At 42.0% G+C, this 14,855-nt stretch overlaps 1 protein-coding gene across 27 annotated transcripts in view; it reads right to left on the reverse strand.

The window, feature by feature from the left end:
• Positions 1 to 1,825: 1,825 nt before the first annotated feature.
• The window catches only part of SVIL (supervillin), a 149,378-nt gene continuing 136,348 nt past the window's right edge, over positions 1,826 to 14,855 (reverse strand). For all 27 annotated transcript variants that reach the window (XM_050938955.1, XM_050938972.1, XM_050938971.1 and 24 more), the window contains 5 exons: positions 14,137 to 14,292; positions 12,790 to 12,933; positions 5,876 to 5,997; positions 3,678 to 3,833; positions 1,826 to 3,523 (listed from right to left, as the gene is read on the reverse strand). In XM_050938955.1, the coding sequence (XP_050794912.1) occupies positions 3,437 to 3,523; positions 3,678 to 3,833; positions 5,876 to 5,997; positions 12,790 to 12,933; positions 14,137 to 14,292 (665 nt within the window). In that variant the 3' untranslated portion in view covers positions 1,826 to 3,436. The remainder of the gene's footprint in view (positions 3,524 to 3,677; positions 3,834 to 5,875; positions 5,998 to 12,789; positions 12,934 to 14,136; positions 14,293 to 14,855) is intronic.

The following is a 14,855-nucleotide window of genomic DNA, read 5'->3' on the forward strand; positions in this document are numbered from 1 at the left end:
GCCGCCAACAACCGGGAGCACGGAAGGACTCCTGCCTAGGGCGCCAAAAACCCTGGTGCAGCTCCTGGGTTTCTTGTTCATTGAGTACCGCCCATCCCATTTTGCATTACCAGTCTCCACATCATCCAGCCATCTTCAATTGATGAAGCAGAGATTTTAGTGCATTCTTTTGGAGGAGTTTGGATGACGCTTTTGTCTTCAAGTAAGGGCCTGTCCACAATTCTTGGTACCAAATATTGAAACCAATTGGAGAAAAACAGTAATCAAAGGTAAGATTACTTGTTTCCTTCCTATGCTTCATTAACCTCCTCTTGTAGCTGAAACACACCAGCTGTGGGTTATTCAAGCATAAAGTTATATTTGTTTTGGTGTGTGTGTTTCCAGCCCATTTCACACCTAACAAGTCCTTATATAAACATTCCTGCACATTTGGTGGGGGGGGAGAGCAACATTGCTACAGAGGTCTAGATTGCGTGTGTACTAAAAAAAAAAAGCCTTTGAGATCAAATTCCTAATTATGATGCATTTAAGTCTGCAAGATGGAAGTTATGAGAATTTGAGAGACTGTCCAGAATGCTGTTTTCATCTAGTAGCTTAATAGCCAGCCAGGATGACACACTGAAGCTACAATTGCCTTTTCCACAGAGCCCAGGTGTCAGGCATTAGCTTTCGCCTTATGGAGGGCACTGCAAAGATATAGGCGTGTTCTCAGGAGACTGCTCGTTGGCACTTGCACTTCTAGTTCATTGAGAGCTGCAATCACAAGAATTCAAATATTTTAAAGGCTCCTCCTCCTTCACGAAAGGACAGGCCATTTCTAACTACATCACAGTGGGCAGATCTTCTGTGAAAAACCCATATGGAATGATTCTGCCTTATAAGGGCACATGCTCAGTGATGTCAGCCTTATGTGTTCAAAAAACCTGAGTCCTCCTCCCCCCAAGTATGAGTTTTGATCAAAAATGAAAACTAAATAATTTTTAGGTTTTTATTTGCCTCCTGGTTTTTCAGCCTTTCGAGTTCACATTTTCAAACTTTTTTTTCTGCAACCATAAGAACAAGAAATTTAACTTTTTTTTTAACTGAAAAGCTCAGAGTCTCATACTATCACAGGACTCCAGGAACTGGGACTAAGAGACACTCCAAATAGCATAAGAAATGTCAAAAATCATGAGCTGACAACACTGCATTCCATATTATCCGCCTCTGGATTTCTATGCCTGCTTCTCTAATTGTTTTTTTAAGACCGTAGAGTGAGGGGCGGCTATTGTCTGTCTTGATCAGCACCCAGAACACTCTTGGTGTTTTTAAAACAAACCAACCAACCCAAAAATCTAGTGATGGTCTCCCACAGTGGGGCAAAAACAAAAAGTCAGACTATGTAGATTAGCTTTTTATTGTAGAGACAAAATGAAAACAGTAAAAAAAAAAGAAAGTGAATGTGTGAATAAATAGAACTAATCCTTAATTCTAGCTTCATCCTGTCACTGCAAAGGGTGGAAGAAAAAGTGTTTTCAGGGGTTGGAAATATTGGCAGTATTTCTCCTTGGGCTATTATTTCTAACTCTTCACAGAGACCAGTAACAAAAGAAAAGATACTATCTGTAAAAATCCTCTTGTTGTAATAACTGCATATCTGTTGAATGCAACTTAACATGGCATTTATGCCAGAGATGGGGGGGGGGAAATTTAGATTTAAAAAAAAGGGAGGTGCTAATTTAAAGCTTTTCACTGATCTGCCAAAATACTTACAAAGCCTATTCTTTTTAAAGCACGTGGATAATCAGATTTTGTATGTAGGTTTGACAAAAAACATACATCCCACCACACTCGTGATCCACTTTATTTCCCTGTGGTCACAGTCAGGTCAAGAGCAGCAAATTATCAAAAATACAAAGTCACTTGGCATGGATAGGTAACAAAGGTGTTTTCCCTTTATAAGTCGAAAGGAGATTTCCAGTGGCTACAGTCTACAAGGCAAGTTTTCAGAGTTTACAGGACATAGTACTTGAAAGGTACAATGGTATTGCAAAGGTAACAGTAGCAATCCTTACAGAAATTCAAGGTCAGAGATAGCAACTACCTGAAAATAAAGATAAAGTTTCAAGCAATGAAAGAATCTGAAACCTGATTAAACAGTTGCTTGCCCAAACTAATGCAAATGGCCACGTTTTCAGTTCTACTACTTTCTTTGGGAATGAAAACACAGTTAATATTCAACACCATGTTAATTTTGTTTCAAGAGCATTACTCACCATCATTCAAATTCTTGGTAGGTTTTCAATTGGCCAAACATTTTACATCAAGTATAAAAAAGGGACAATTGAAAATAATTCAATAGTTCTATAATTGTTTCAAGAGGTAGCACTAGTTAAGACCGTTGTACAGTCTAATTTTATCTTTGTATAATCATAAATTTCTCTGCATTATCTGCCACTCTTCAATCATAACACTGTACAAATCCTCTAAATGCCTCAGGTTACAAATAGTTCAAAGGTAAATACAGTATTATGGAACATTTTTATATGATAGCGTAGGTTATATGTGTAAAGAATGACTAGCCAGAGCATCACTGAGTTTATTCTGAAGCTTTTACTTTAAGCTCTTATATCACGAAAGACGTTTAATCTTTACAACATGTATTAGAAACTGAGATGTTTTTATTTCTACCGTTATAAAAGTAATATAGGAGACGTTCTAAACCATCTTCAAAATGCAGACCAATCTCTTTTGTATATAAACTGTACACAAAAACAAGGCACTATACATTTTTGGATATTGAAATAAAAAGGTTGATTTGCATAGTTTCTAAAGAAACCCATGCCATAAATACAAATGCTTTGTTCAGTTTAGCACCTGAAGCAGCATTGAGAACAATTCATTACCTATTGCAAAGAGAAACTTTTCAGAATGCATAAAAGATATATGGGTGGTATAGCTAATTCAGTCTAAGCAACTGCCATCCAACTACCTTTCTGTATAGAGATTTTTTTTTACATGAAAGTCTTGAAAGTGAATACATATTGCATTGTTAAATACATACTTGTTCTATGTGTTTATATAAATATAAATTCTTTGTAATCCACAAACTAACAAAATAACACTTTACAAAGAGAACATCTTCAAAAAACACATGGCAAGTCCTATATATAGCCAAAGGATTGTTGCAGCAGTAGCTTGAGAAACTACTGTTTAAGTGCACAGGAGAGCAAAGTTTAAACACATTACCCTTGGAGTTGAAACAAAGATTCCAAAAAGAGTTCTCTTGCACATTTACAATATTACACAACTCAAGATCAGGCAGTATCTAAAAATTTAAGATCATCTCTAATTTCTTTTTTGAACACTAATACAGAGCAATTCATTTTGCTAATTCCAAGGTGTTGAAAGTGACGATACAGATCCCTCTGGTACTATCACTAAGCGATAACATTACTTAGAAAAGTCCTTTTGCCTTTTTCACATTAACTTGCTTCCAAGAGGGCAGTGCATTGTACTCGTCTCTTGTCATCTCTAAGGCGGCCTGAATTTAAGACAAAAAGACATATCGCTGTTAGGAAAGTCATTTACTAAACTCAAACTGCTCACCAATTGAGTAGTGAAGCTGTCACAAGAGAGGTTTGGAATGATTCAATACATGCATGTACACAGCAATGTATTCCTCCCCTCCCCCTTACCTCAAAGTCTTCATCTGAAAGATAAATTTCAAGTTTCAGTGGATCAACTCCCTCAGGTAGAGGCCTAGCTAAAAGATCTGCTAGTGGGTACACAGTTTTGCACAGCTTGGCTAACACATCTTCTACAAGGATTATCTGATTAGAAACTTCAGCATCCTGGAGCAGAGAAAGAGAGGAATAAAAGGAAAGAGTTTAGAAACATGCTACTGAAATCAGCAATTGCGGATTTTAAATATAGCCTACTACAGAGCTGGTACCAATTCTGCCCTAGCTGGGGATGGTTAGCTGGCCCCTGTATTTTAGAAACAGACTATGCACATTTGGTGCTAACCCAGTTCTTTGGCTGGAACAATCTGCTACTATAAAATATTTGTATTTAAGAACACGAGGGCACTTCTCTTCCCTAAAAAACCCTATTTCACCCATATAGCTAAGGGTTAATGTCTCTTTCACCTGAAGCACCTGACCAGAGGACCAATCAGGAAACCGGATTTTTTCAACTTTGGGTGGAGGGAATTGAGTGTCTGTGTCTTTTGTCTGCCTGCCTGCTTTCTCTGAGCTTTGGAGAAGTAGTTTCTACTTTCTAGTCTTCTGTTTCTAAGTGTAAGGACAAAGAGATCAGATAGTAAGTTCTATGGTTTCTTTTCTTTGGTATTTGCATGAATATAAGTGCTGGAGTGCTTTGATTTGTCTTCTTTTTGAATAAGGCTGTTTATTCAATATTCTTTTAAGCAATTGACCCTGTATTGTATCATCTTAATACAGAGAGCACATTTGTATGTATTTTTCTTTCTTTTTATATAAAGCTTTCTTTTAAGACCTGTTGAAGTTTTCTTTACTTCAGGGAAATTGAGTCTGTACTCACCAGGGAATTGGTGGGAGGAAGAAATCGGGGAGATCGGTGTGTTGGATTGCTAGCCTGATTTTGCATTCCCTCTGGGGGAACAGGAAAGTACTTTTGTTTCCAGGACTGGGAACAGAGAGGGGGGAAGGGAAAAAGGATTATTTCCCTTTGTTGTGAGACTCAAGGGATTTGGGTCTTGGGGTCCCCAGGGACGGTTTTTCAGGGGGACCAGAGTGCCCCAAAACACTCTAATTTTTTGGGTGGTGGCAGCAGGTACCAGGTCCAAGCTGGTAACTAAGCTTGGAGGTTTTCATGCTAACCCCCATATTTTGGACGCTAAGGTCCAAATCTGGGACTAAGGTTATGATAATCAGCAATTGCGGATTTTAAATATAGCCTACTACAGAGCTGGTACCAATTCTGCCCTAGCTGGGGATGGTTAGCTGGCCCCTGTATTTTAGAAACAGACTATGCACATTTGGTGCTAACCCAGTTCTTTGGCTGGAACAATCTGCTACTATAAAATATTTGTATTTAAGAACACGAGGGCACTTCTCTTCCCTAAAAAACCCCATTTCACCCATTTTTTTTTTTACTCCTGCCACCACATTTTGACTAAGGAGGAAGAATTGCAGAAAACTCCTGGAGATAGCCAGTGTCTTGGTAATAGTTTACACTTAAACACACCCTGCACCTGAAGATCTTAAAGTAGTCACATGGGCTGGAATTAACTTCATTTCCCTGAAGGGGAAACTGATGCAGTGGCCAAAAGAAATCCCTGTAGATTGGCACTTTGATATGCTAGTATGGAGATTCTGATTTGAATTATATTAAAAAAAACAACATACTGCTGCTTGTTTTGTTCAGTTACACTGAGACTTTTCCAGGTGGGTCATCCCCACCAAAGAGTGTGCGACATTTTGTATGGAAACAGACAATATTCCAGTCCATGGCTTCAAAGAAAACAGGAGCCTACCTTGTTGGGAAACAGAGGGAGAGCTTAATCAAGGTTTTGTGCAGCTCAGAGGTGGCACCACTATTTTATCTTACTAGTTTTTAGGTAGGATTCAATGTTAAAAGTCAAAAATATTTTTGTTCCACTTCTTAAGTCTTCAAAGAATGAAACATTTACTAGAATGTATGAAAATCTATAAGTCATTGAAAACATCTATAATGCTCTTGTCAAAATTCAGCCACGTAATGATACTTATTTCTTCCAGATTCCTGAAGTTTAGGTTAATCCTCTGGAGTTTGGGACTTCCCAGCATAAAACGTGCTGGCTGTTACTAACAATAGCAAACAGAAAAATACAAGCACAGCAACAGGAAACAATTGCAATAGAAGGTTTGTTTACCATTTCTGTGATCTCAGCTATGTCTTCTCTGTGTTCCCAGCTGGGGAACATATTGGTGAACGTCAAGGGTTCAAGACCAGCATGAATTAGGTAGGATTTTGGAGGTTTCTTCACGTTTTTTCCTATAACATCCAAAATACAAAACGAGAGGTGTTATCCTGCAGGCTGTCACCCTATATTGCTGGGTAAAATTTTAGCTGGGTCCTTCATCTAGACCAGAGGTTCTCAAACTGTGGCCCGTGAGCTCCATTCAGGTGGTCCGTGGATAGTTCCCTCTGAAGTGCACGCCTGGGCGGCTTCACACAAGAAAATGAAGGGCCACACACCTAGTTAGTGAGGCCACCACCTCACCTTGTACGTGTGTTTTCTCCAGGGTCCAGGCACCTAATTAGTCTAGAATTTGGGACGTGCAGGGATGCAGCGGCCAGGGAAGAGGTGACTTTCCCCAACCCCAGGGCTGCGCTGCCGGAGAGAGACCCCCTTCCTTCCCAGCTCGGGGGCTGCCGCAACAGGGGAGAGATGGTACATCCATCGCATTAGAAAGGCAAGACTACTGATATTAAAATATGAGTTGTGAGATTTTATTTGTAGAACAAAAAACATTAATTATAATAAAAAATTTTTTATATAGCACTTTTATCCAAAGCGCTTTGCAATAGTTAGCTAACATTTGGAAAGATCAAGTGGTCCGCTGAGACTCTCAGCAATTTTCAAGTGATCCGCGAAAACAAAAGTTTGAGAAGCACTGATCTAGACCAGCGTTTCTCAGATGCGGCCACCATGGGGCTTTTTTTGCTGCCACAGCCTCCTGGGCTGTGATGGGGGTGGGGCGGGGGAGAGAAAGAAACACAAAGCAGCAGCCCCTCCTCCAAGGCCGCCAGTGTTGGTTGGGTGATGCCCCCCTTTGGAGACACAAAAGCTGGAGGAACAGGCAGCCAGTGAGTTCCCCACCTTCTCGGGGGCGGCTAGCCACGGGGCTTCAGGCTCCATTCCCTGGGCACACAGTGATGGGCTCTGGCCCCCAAGCTCACCACCCCTCATCGCTCTGGCCCCCACTGCCTCTGTACCCACCTCCTCAGGGCTTAATTTGTCCCCAGGCTTGCTGGGACTGAGTGAGTCTGTTGTGACTAATGATTTGGACATGCATATGTGCATTTTTCCCCCCTACAGTTAATTCAGTATTTTAGGAAAAATTGTCAGAGTGGCCACCAGCAAGAGTTGGTGTCCGCATTCTGAGGCCACCAAAAAATGTGTTGTGAGAACCCCTGATCTAGACTGTGCTAAACAAACTTTCTTTTGCACATCAGAGGAACTTTAAAAGGTGTATTTTTCAATATTCTAAAAGTGTGCCTATCACGTCATCTCCAGGAATATGTACAATCCAAATATGTAGCTTACTACTGAAAAAGAACAAAACAAAATGGACTCCTCTCATAACATGCACAAAATAAGCCTTCCCCACCTCCCCATGCCCAATCCACGACCCTGCAAAAGAGCCTGAGTGGAAAGATGAATTTTGCATAATGTTCTGAGGATACCAAAAAAAAAGGGAATTCCAGAAAAGAGTGTCCTGCATTGAAAATGTCAGCAGCACGCAAAATTCAAGTTTGGTGAGACCCCGGTGAGAACATCTCAGCTGCCCACCATGTCACTACAGTATGTGGGGAATGCAAGGTGGTAATGGTGGTTAGAAGCTAAACCCTACAGACCTTTAGAAAGCAATACAAACACCTGGAATTGTACCTAGAAGTGAATGGGAAATCAGTGCAGTCTATGCAGCACTTATAATATGCTCCCTACGGCCAGCTGGACCCTTGCAATTTGCTGCAGCTGGCACTTACAAAGGATCTTCAAAGGATGCCCTGCACTCCACATAGAACACTGCAATAATCCCATCTGGAGATCAGAAAGACATGCCCATAGATAACGACTGCAGCTATTACACCAAGCGCAGACGGAAAAAGGCACTCTTGGCCAGCTCAATTCATAGCAATAAGGGACCCCCGAGTGCTCCTACATGGTGAAGACTCCTGAAGAAGGGTGGACAAACATCCTTAAAATGGAGACAGGCATAATTTCTCCAAACAGCCTCATCCCACCTTGTCTGGAGCCTCATCCAGCTCACTCTGCCCCAAGTCCCTATCTCAGGTAGGCACTGAGAAAGATGATGACAACAAGGCAACTCATGGGTTAGATGAAATGAAGACAAAGCAGCTTGTCATTGGCATAAACCACCTTGCCGTCTCCCCTAGCAGCCTCCCATACACAGAGTATGAGGAATGAGAACAGAACCTTGCAAAATCTCACACTTGAGCTATTACCAAGCATTCTAGGATCTCAAAGGACAAACAAGGGACAAAGAAAGGACAATCAAGAGTGATCCTATCTATTGCACTCACTGTCTGGACTTGAAATTGTGTGCGGTTCATGGTAATAAAAGCAGCAGGCAGATCTAGAAGAGTCAGCATGGATACCTAATCACCATCTGTTACTAGCAAGTCAGTCATGGAAACTACACACTACAGCTACACGTAAACCAGACAGACAGGGATCAATGAAATCTGAGAGACCAGACACTGCCAGAGTTCTCTTCACCACGATGACCCAAGAACCACCGAATGCCAACTGACAAGGGAGAGCAGAGGGGTTGCAGAAATCTCGTAAGTTTGGTGCGTACATTCTAGTCTACCAAAGAATGCCATGGGAGTTCTCAAATGAAATCCACTGTCAGCTGGGTCATTAATATTGTTGTGAATTCCACATATAGATACAATGTAAGGAGTTTTGTATATATACCGAAAATGTGGTTTTCATGTCTTGTATCAAGGCATTAAGCAACAGCAAAGGTGCAAAACAGGTTTTCCTCCAGACAGGAGGGAAAGTGAGCAATGGCACTCTCTGTTGGGATGTAAATCAAGCATTGTAAGCTAACACAATGGATGCCCATCTACACATGAAGTCAAACGTTAAGGAAGAGATGTGAAGTCAACAGGGAAGGCGTGCACAGGAAAAAAAAAAAAACAATCCACAGGGAGGAGTAGAGAGGGATTTCGCTGGCTAAGAAAATGACCTTTGAGGGTATATCTAGGAGGCAAGTAAGACATAGCCTCACCCTGCACCTAGGAAGTAAATGGACAGCGCGTTTGCATTCATAAAAACGGGCTCTCAAGCAGCCTTGGTAGAAAACGCTGCAGAGGACTTTGGGTCAGATAAACTTCTTTAGCCGGGTTAACTTGTTAGTTAAGCTAGCATGTTATGATTTTATTTCATATGTAACCATTTGTTTCCAACATTCCTACTCACTATCATTTGAATCTTTGATGATAAACTTATCCTTGTTTACATTATAAATATATCCAAGTGTGCTATTAAGCAAAATGCTAATTCTGAGTTGACTCTTACAAGTTGGTGTGTTCTGTTTGGGAACCTGGCAGTTCTGTGAGAAGCCAGCATGAGGGGCTGGATATCACAGGGGAACGCTTCAAAAGGACTCCGAGACTGGGATGCACCTACTGTGACACTGCAAGGTAAAGCTAGGGCAGGCATAGCCCAGGTGATTGTGTTTGGGTGGGTAACAGGCTGGTGGTTTTAGGAAGCTGACACCCAAACAGGCACAAGGAAGACTCTCTCCTCACACCAGAGGCAGAGGGTAACAAGGTGACTCACAGTCCTGGGTACCCAGAGAACCATCACAACCACTTTCTCAGTAACTCTGCAAACTGTGAGCAGTCCATGTTTTGTTTGAGGTCAAACATTTGGTAGCAAACAGATTAGAAATAATTTAGTCGCACGAAACAGACTAATTTACTAATTTACTTTAATCTCAAGTATCCCAATGAACAAATTAGCAACAAATCAGAATCCTTCAACTACACAATTTAGATAAGGGATTTATCATCTGAATCCGCCTGTTCCACAATTGCATTGTGGAAACTGCTTGAATTTGCCATATAATACTATGACAGTGATTTGAAACTCTGCAATTTGCAAAATTTGTCAACCTAGTCTACACAATAAGGAACACTAGTGATACTAGTGGTGGAATATAGGAAGGGTTGCTTGTGACAGATAATGCTCTAATATCGGCTTAGCCATCTGGTTGGACAATTTAATTTTTGAGTGGAGAAACATTTTCATCATTTCAGTTAATGATGTGAACTATGCCCTCTACTCAAGCTGGTTTGCCTTTCTTATGCAAGAATCCGAACTGCAACACACACACTCTCTCCCTATGCGGGAGCTCAGTGCTCCAAAGCAGTCTGCTGATTTAGCAGACAAAACTTCAGAAAGTTTCAAGAAAATCTGACAGGTTAGATAAAGAGATTTGTGCACAAAAGAAGCAACGAGTGCTGCTAGGAATATTCAAGCTGTTATCCAAGGATACAAACCAAAGTATAATCTTGTAGTTTAAATGCTGGCTGTAAGCCAAACGAAAGTAATAAAACACACTTATATTCTTCTGATTACGCACTTAACTAGATCCTTCTTGCTATTCTCTTACTTTTAGGATAACTGCAGTATTTATATTTCTTGCTATTTAATTGTGCCATCTTATTAGGGCAATGAAAAACCAGCGCTAGCTAACCCATGAAAGATTAATTCCTGTAAAGTTTTCAGCATATCTGACAGGAGAATCACTCAACCCACAGGCCCAAGAAGCTAAGAAACCAGTAGAACATCATAGCCAAAGGTATCTACTCCCACTGACACTGTGGCCACAAACCTAGCTCCTCCTCCTTCACAGCAATTGAAATCATCCTGGGATTCAGACTGATTTTGGAAGGGGAAGTGCATTGGTAAAATATTAGGACTTTGATGGTGGAAAAACTTGCTACATCAACAGCACAAATAGCTCTTTCTGCACCTGGAAATGGAGCAAAGGGAGCTTTCAACTCCAAAGCCACCGCAGCTGAAAAATCACAGCCAGCAGAGTACTTAGCAAAGCAATTAATCAGTTTGTGACACATAATCCCAAGTGCAGACCACCGAGGAGCTCTCATCCTACTTTGCATTAAAATATGAGGGAACAGAGAGGCAGAAAATCCAAACCACTGCAGACAGCATTCGCCACCCTGCTACCATTACAGTCACTAAAATTCAAGGAGTCCTGAGGCACATTCAAGTTACAACCTGCCCCTTGCTCTTTGATGAAAGACAGGGGGGAAAAAAATTTCCATTAACAGGATGCTGTATTGTCTAGCAGCTGGAGCACTGTTCTGTGTCTCAGGAGAACTGGATTCTATTCAAGGCTCTTCCATTGGCCTGCTGGGTGACCTGGGCACTGCACCTCTATGCCTCATCTGTAAAAAGGGGATAATGATACTGACCTCCTTAGTCAAGTGCTCTGAGATCTACATATGGAAAAAATGATGTAAGAGTTAGGTGGTATTGTCACCAACATATCCTTCAGAGTCTCAGAACTGCAATAGCCTGCCCAGTCCTCAAAAAACCAGCATGTGGTGCACAAGGGCCTTTCCAACTACTGCTCCACCTTTAACCTCTAATTCCTACTCCAACTGGAAACTCGAGGCCAACACGTGAAAAAATCTGCCAACATCTTGGATGTACATCAGAATTCTGCACAAAGAGTGCTCCAGTGGCACAGGAAGAGGACCTCTGCATAGCAATGGATACACATCATGTTTCAAAGCTCAGCTTTTCGGTGACTTTCCACACTCAGCCAAAAGGTGTTACTGATCCATTTAGGTGACACAACAGGAGTAGATGACACAGTAGCATAATGACAATCATTCCTCTCCTACCCGAACCCAGAGAGCAGAGATCAGTCACTGACACCTTCTTCCCCAAGGGCCCACACACGTGGAGTTCAACATTTACTCCTCCTGCCTCTCCAGCTCTTTCACATATGAGATAGACCACTGGTGAAGCTGGAAGGTGCCACTGACACAGATCCCAACAATATTTGAGTTGTACAGTTCATTTACCACAGCTGAAACCAATGCCACTGAGGATGTCACAATGCCACTAGAGATCAGCTCTTTAGTTGTATCTGGGAAGGGTCGGCTCAAACCAAATTGGGATGATGCTGGTCAGATGGAGGAAATGCTCTGAAATAACAGCTGAGTCAATGTGCTCTTCTTCCAATGAAGATCTCCCACACCCTTTCATCATCCAACCCCTATTTGTCAGAGAGGTGAGATGCCTCAGGGTCCTTTTCTTCTTATCTCCGAGCCTGAATCTTTTTCTGTCCTCTGCTTCCAAGGAAACTCCATCTCTTCATCCAAGATCAGAATCCAGCCACTGCAGTCCACGCATTGATCAGTTCAAGCTTCGATCGCTGTATGTGGGGCGATATATGGTAGCAGTGCAGAGGCTCTAACCTGTGCAGATCATATCTAGTTGTCTACTTTGTGAAGCAGGCCACTGTGAGCACATCACCCCATGCTTTGCTCCCTACACGAGCTCCCAGTCAGCTTCCAGCTTGTCAGTTTAAAGCCTTGTTCCTGATTTTCAAAGCCATCAACAAATCAGAACCCAGTTACATCAGCAATTGCATCTCCAACCATTCCTTTGGGACAATACACTTTACAAAACCCAGGACGAAGCACATTAGAGCTGGAGCCACAGCATTCAGCATTAAAGGGGGTTCTGTAATAGCATGAATTTCCAGAGATCAGACTAATCCACCATCTGCCCACTTTCCTCTTTGAGAAAGTACAGTTACATTACAAGCAAGATGATTTAACTATAATAAAACATTGCTTCCCAACAGAGGCCTCTAATCCTGATGGAAGGATTGGGGGAAAGAATAGACAAATTCCTTGAAGTTTACTAGGGACCTCACAGTGCCGATTTATTTTACCTGGGGAGCACTTAAATACTGTGGTGAGCGTTACTACAGAAACCTTAAAATAGTGAGGATCAACACTGGCACAGAGTAGCTTTCTTATTACCTTTGCAGTATTGGAGTACTGTCTCCATGGCACATTTCCTGTCTGTAGCCCATCGGATTCGAGCTGATCCAGTTATTTTGTTTTCTACAGGCCACCAGCCTTGCCAAAGATACACTTCATGGTGATTGTCAACAAGGAAGAGTGCTATACAGCCAAAGAAGATCCAAAAATACCAGAGATTTAGTCAGTACGTTTTACTAGGTTTCTCTGTAAGATAAACGGCATAGCCTTGACTAAAATCAGCCTATTTTGGTTGAACAAATGAGACTCATCTCAGAGTCCATCAATGTAATTTGTTATCCAACCATAGAGATTTCTGTAAACCCAAGAAGCAAGGGGCTGAGCTCTGGTTCTCCACAGGAAATAGTGTGCTTTCTTTAGTAATAGTTTGTGTACAAATACCTTTAATTGGTTTTAAGTATCTGTAAAGTGGAAATTTCAATCTTTTGTTGCTAAAGGTTGAACCCTTCCTGGTTTTACACACACTAAAGCACTACTGCTATTAATTAAACCTGAATTATTATCATGCTTTACTCCTAGGGGAATTCTGTGCCACTGCACAATGCGGCATTTGTGCACAATTAATGTTCTGTACAGAATTTCCTTTTTCTCTTCAGAACTGATGCTGCAGAACTGCTGGCTGCCACTAGGGACTGCTAGACCAGGCAGAGCCCAGCTTCCCAGCTTGCAAATACAGGACACTGCTGGGGCAGAGAGGGAGCTGGAGAGTTCCAGACAGCTGCAGGTGGGCACTGGGGAGAGGAGGTGCGGGTGTCTGGGCTGGGGGGTGCACTGAGACTTGACTCTGGGTGGGAGGGATATGGGTGTCTGACTTGCGGGGGCCCCACAGCTGGGCGCTGGGGGGGAGAGGGCATAGCAGTCTGGTCCTGCAACTGGGCTTTGTGAGGGAGGATGCAGAGTAACAGGAACTGGGTTGTCATAGGGATTTCTTTAAACTTTCTACTCCTGGGGGAATCTAGTGCTCAGAGGTACTTTGAAATAAATCACTAAAATAAAAAACTGGTGTGATCATACAATGTTATTTTGACAAAATATGAAGAATTTTAACATATTGTGCGCAGAATTTTTAGGTGCAGAATTCCCCCAGGAGTTATGCTTACTGCATCCCAGTGCAAAGCAGCATGGGACTATGCCTTTTCCCTCCCTACTTGCTTGTTGCATTAATACTTTTATAAGTCACCATTGTTCAATAACTCTTGTCAGTATGTTTCTCTACTTACATGTTAGAATAACTTTATACTAGGGGTCTCTGTATTTGGGACACTTATTCCTGGATATCGTAGCTGGGATCAGTGCAGTATTTACATCAATAGTCTGCTTCTGTACCTGGCTGTGGGGCAGTGTAGAGATCCTCCTGCAGGAATGGCATGGAATTGACAACAGTGGGATCTCTTGCAGGATATATATATTCAGTGGCTGAGAAGTCTCCTGATGAACTGCTGAGGATGAACAGGCGGGGGGTGAAATTAAACTTTCCAGGATCTAATAGAGCAAAAAACAAAAATGTCTAGTACAACAGGACAAAGTTAATTTGAAAAGCTGCATTTACACTTGCTATATTACACTTTGGCTTTTGAATAATCAGGAAAAGAGACTGGCGATGGCTGGGATAGAAAGCATTTTAGCTTTAGCCACCATTTTGAATCCAACCCTGGCTAGCAGTGACCAGCCATTTCAGCTATGTCCACACTACAATTAGACTCCCACCAGCTGAGTGGTACTCATGAGGTTCGGGGGAAGGTGCTACTTAACTGGGGTGTAAATGTTCAGGCTCAGGCTGCAGTCTGAGCCCTAGGGCCCTCCCATCTTACAGGGTCCTAGAGCCCAAAAGGCTACGCTGCAATTAAACTGCCCTGCAAGCCCCAGTCAGCTAGCATGGGCTAGCCATGGGTTTTTAATTGCAGTTTAGACATACCTTTGGTGGCTGACTGTTCTGTGGCTTTGTGAGACAGACTAAAAGACGGTTACTCACCTTTGTAACTGTTGTTCTTAGAGATATGTTGCTAATATCCATTCCAATTAGGTGTGCACGCGCTGCGTCCACG

Source organism: Gopherus flavomarginatus, chromosome 2, assembly GCF_025201925.1.
Source record: "Gopherus flavomarginatus isolate rGopFla2 chromosome 2, rGopFla2.mat.asm, whole genome shotgun sequence".
In the NCBI taxonomy this organism is placed as follows: domain Eukaryota; kingdom Metazoa; phylum Chordata; order Testudines; family Testudinidae; genus Gopherus; species Gopherus flavomarginatus.